This window comes from Lingula anatina, chromosome 8 (assembly GCF_051362555.1).
Source record: "Lingula anatina isolate TDL-2025a chromosome 8, LinAna3.0, whole genome shotgun sequence".
In the NCBI taxonomy this organism is placed as follows: domain Eukaryota; kingdom Metazoa; phylum Brachiopoda; class Lingulata; order Lingulida; family Lingulidae; genus Lingula; species Lingula anatina.
In genome coordinates, this window is record NC_141774.1 from 20,226,300 (window position 1) to 20,230,194 (window position 3,895).

Sequence of the window (3,895 nt, forward strand, 5' to 3'; positions counted from 1 at the left end):
TGCGTTCCCAATTACATTGCACAAGTGATATTTGCCCCATATACCGACCCAATATACTGACACAGTACACTAACCCTAACCTGGCATATTGGACCCCGGACTTCCATTCCTAGGACTACCATTCCTGTCACGCCAGGGATCGACGTACATATCGACCCAAGACCGTTTACACAAGTCCACACAGGGCTCGCCAGCTGACTTTCAAAAGCCATTGCAGAATACTACTTAATCAAGCTGTTTAAATACTATATCTCAAATACCAACGGACGAAACAAACACTCTCACGTACATATTGAACACGTGCATCTGTATCATAATGCACTTGCACTGAGATAAAACTGAAGAGGAGTGCGTTCGTGTAAGCCGACGTTTCCAAGCACACCAATGAACGAACCCGCACGTTAATGTATGAGCATTATGTATGTATTTATGTAGGCCTAACCTCACTAGATGGTGGTATATTAAAATCATGGCCAAACCACCTGCAGATAAATGAGTGGCAGGAATAGCACTTCATCGAATGTATGTGAGATTAACTCTCGCGCATTCCAACTCCGACAGTGAACGAAGAAGGACTCATTGAGCTGAGAGTGCACGAAAACGACTTTGGACGTTTTGGTTCTAGTAGTTGACTTCACGGAGAAATTTGAAAGAGAATTAGGTTTATGATAACATATATATAAAAGGAGGAATTTGGTGCGAGCTGTCTAATTTGATTCAAGCAAAATATTTTTCCAAAACAGACGAGAAGTCATCATTCATGACAGCAACTTAGAAGAGCAATTAAAGCAGTATTTAAAAGAAGATTTGTGACAGTGAAGTGTCTTTTTCTGGTATGTAAAAGGTACAAAAAATCAGGGGGTTCAAAAGAACCACCCTTTTGCCAAGAAAAGGTCCCCTCTGGGTAAATTGTATTTCTAGGTATACGAAGGTTTCATGGTAAAATTTAATCTGGTAAAATTATACTAAGTGACACGAAAAAATGATGCTGTAATTTTTTGGTGATATATATTAATTAATTCTTTATTATTTGGTTTTTTCTGTTTTAAATAGGAAGAAAAACGCCACGCTTTAAGAACCGTTCCGAAGACAGTTCATTCATGACATAGCTGTCGCGCACGCGGGCGTGCACACACATACACATACACACACACACCTCAAATTGTTGTTGCAAAAACGCGAACTGCTCCATCTTTCTGTTGCAGGAAAGATACAGTCAAACGACGGGCGCAGCATCCCAGAAACCACAATTACTTAGAACCAGTCCCAACATCGCTGTTGCTTCATCGATAGAAAAGTGAATCAACGGCAATCTGTACAAAAATAGTAGAACCTCGTAAGAACACGCCTACTAAATATAAGACTATGCAGCATGAGTGAGCCGTTCCTGGAACACACAGGAAATCGGCTTTGAGGTCCCAAAAGAAGTCATCGACCGCTGAATTCAAAGAATCAAACCAAGTATACAAATTTCGTCATGTACAACACCACCGCTTATCTCAGCTTCGACTTTGCCAGCTTGTACCCAGGCCTGTCCCCACAGGAGCTCTGCTGGGTGTATCAAGGAAAATGCTGGTGTGCCACGATCTACGTCCTGACCATCATTGGATTCGTGGGGAGCCTCTTAACCTTTATTGTTGTCCTCCGCAGTGAGCGTCTCCGCTCGAGGTCCACATTCATCTACCTGTTGTTCTTGGCGGCAGTTGACGAGTTCGTGCTATTGTACCTCTCAGGGGAGTGCCTGAACTTTCACCTGAGCCCCCCTTCAACTGATCATGCCTGCGCGATCGAGTCTGTGGGGTTCTTCATGAATGACACCTTCGTGTATCTGTCCGTGATCTACGTGACGGCAGTGACGGTTGAGAGACTGATCATTGTAAAATGGCCGTTGAAAGCTGCATATCTGTGCCGAAGACGGACGGCCATCGTAGCGTGCGTTGTGACCGCGTTTGCCGTTGTGGTCTTCAACAGCTATAATTTATCCATGTGCTATGTCGGGATTGAAACAAGGCTCTCTATCCTGATAGCAGGCAGTTACATGTTCATCAGCATTCACTCCGTCTTATGTTTGGCGATCGCAGTTTTAACGGCCATCATCATCTTCCAACTGTCGCGCTCCAGTGCCAGACGCCGGCAGATGTCGACGGCGACACCAGCAGCGAACGCAGGTTCAGGATCAACTAGGGAGTCATTCGCCCAGAAAACCCACGTTTTGCTCCTGACCACGCCCATTTCTTTCACCATTTTGACGTGGCCGAAATATGGTTTTGACATCTGGTTGGCGACGATGGAAATGCAGGGGTATTCATTTGGCGAAGATATACCTATGATTTATAATGTTGTGAGAGAAGCCTTATATTTGTTGAGTAAAGTAAACCATTGTATTAACTTTTACCTCTATGTCGCCTCTGCACGTGTTTTCAGAAACGAAATAAGACGCGCGTTTTGCAGACAAAGGGAGGGCAGTGCTGCGGCGACGCCTGGATTGACAAAAACGAATCCACATCCAAATAACTTTCACGGTAGTAGATCAAGCGTGCGTACTGAATCAAGTTGTATCTGAATCGCCAATGCTGTTAAAGATAATTTAGGTAGAAGTGGCCTCATGAAGACATAAACGCGACATACCAAAATAGAAGCACGGGCCAGAGTTCGTGCAAGTGGAACGTTTTAAATTAAAGAAAATGTAGTCGTGCTTTAGATGCAAGGACACACATTTCAATCAAAACCTTATTATGAATATACTGTAAGCATTTTAAGTTTTTATATTTTGTTTTTTGCATGTTCCGATACGTGAATTTCCGCGTAAAAGGCTGGTTACATTCCAGTATCTCCTTGTTGTTTAATGTCATATATGCCCACAGATCAACACATCATTGTGCAAATAAAGCAGGGTGTACGTGCTTTTTGATCATTTATATTAAGTATAATTGCATGCTGCTTTCTTTCTACGTAATAAGGAACATAATCTGTGGTTCTTGTCTTTGTTTATTTTTTTGTGGACATTTTTTATGGTCTACTCTTATCTATTTATCCTGTACTTCCTAAGTGTATACGAATGTTGAGCATTCTGGAATTGGTTAAAAGTTAGAAGAACGTTTTTAGTGAACCGTTCCTTTTTAGTTATACGTGCTTTTTGCATTGATTTATTACAAATGCTATATATATATATATATATAAATATATTGTAATTTATTTATTGTCTTGTGGATTTTTGCTCTTGTTTGCAAGTAATCGAAATGTATTTGGCTTTGAAGTGTTTTATTGGTATTAAACGAAATGACTCTTAATATATTGCGATTATTGAACTTTTGACGTGCAGAACAAATGCGAGAAAATTGTGACAAATATATTACGTCCTGTAGTTAAATGCGGGTTACTGTCAAGTAATTTGCTCGCACCTGCAATACCAATTTATTTGAATGAAGTCATTTGTCTCTACACAACTGTGTGAAATATACGTTTAATTTGAAGCAGAGTAATTGCCATGCGATCGAAATGACGGCAAAATTGCTCATCCTTGTGTAAACCAAGGGACATAAATAACAAGCTGTTGCTTCATCTCCCCCCCTCCCCCCCCCCCCCCCCCCCACACACACACACAAACAAGTTTTTTTAGGAAAACACTGCATTTTTAAACTTTAAATCTACAAAGCTGTAGACTTTTTTCTTTTTTCCACTCCATCGAAAGTGCGTTGGTTTTCCGTCAGTCAGCGTCTAGTTGACAAAGACACTGATTACATGTATTGTGGGTCTTCAAGAGCTGCTCCCCCTCCATCAGTCATTATATTTAGCCTACAGACATGAAATGTTCTCTTTCAGGAGAGAGAGAACTACATCAGAATAAGTGTCAACTGAAATGCAAGTGTAAAGTTAGTAACTGACAGCCACGAGT

General features: G+C 41.3%; 1 protein-coding gene across 1 annotated transcript; it reads left to right on the plus strand.

The window, feature by feature from the left end:
• The first annotated feature begins 368 nt into the window (after positions 1-368).
• Positions 369-3,156, plus strand: LOC106175975 (uncharacterized). Its single transcript, XM_086994284.1, has 2 exons — positions 369-833; positions 1,206-3,156. Exon 2 carries the CDS (start codon positions 1,478-1,480, stop codon positions 2,561-2,563), a length of 1,086 nt encoding a protein of 361 aa, XP_086850410.1. The 5' UTR covers positions 369-833; positions 1,206-1,477; the 3' UTR covers positions 2,564-3,156.
• The last annotated feature ends 739 nt before the right edge of the window (positions 3,157-3,895 follow it).

Bases quoted from the DNA above. Each gene is read 5' to 3' on its own strand.
- LOC106175975 (XM_086994284.1), top strand. From the start codon at position 1,478: ATGTACAACACCACCGCTTATCTCAGCTTCGACTTTGCCAGCTTGTAC.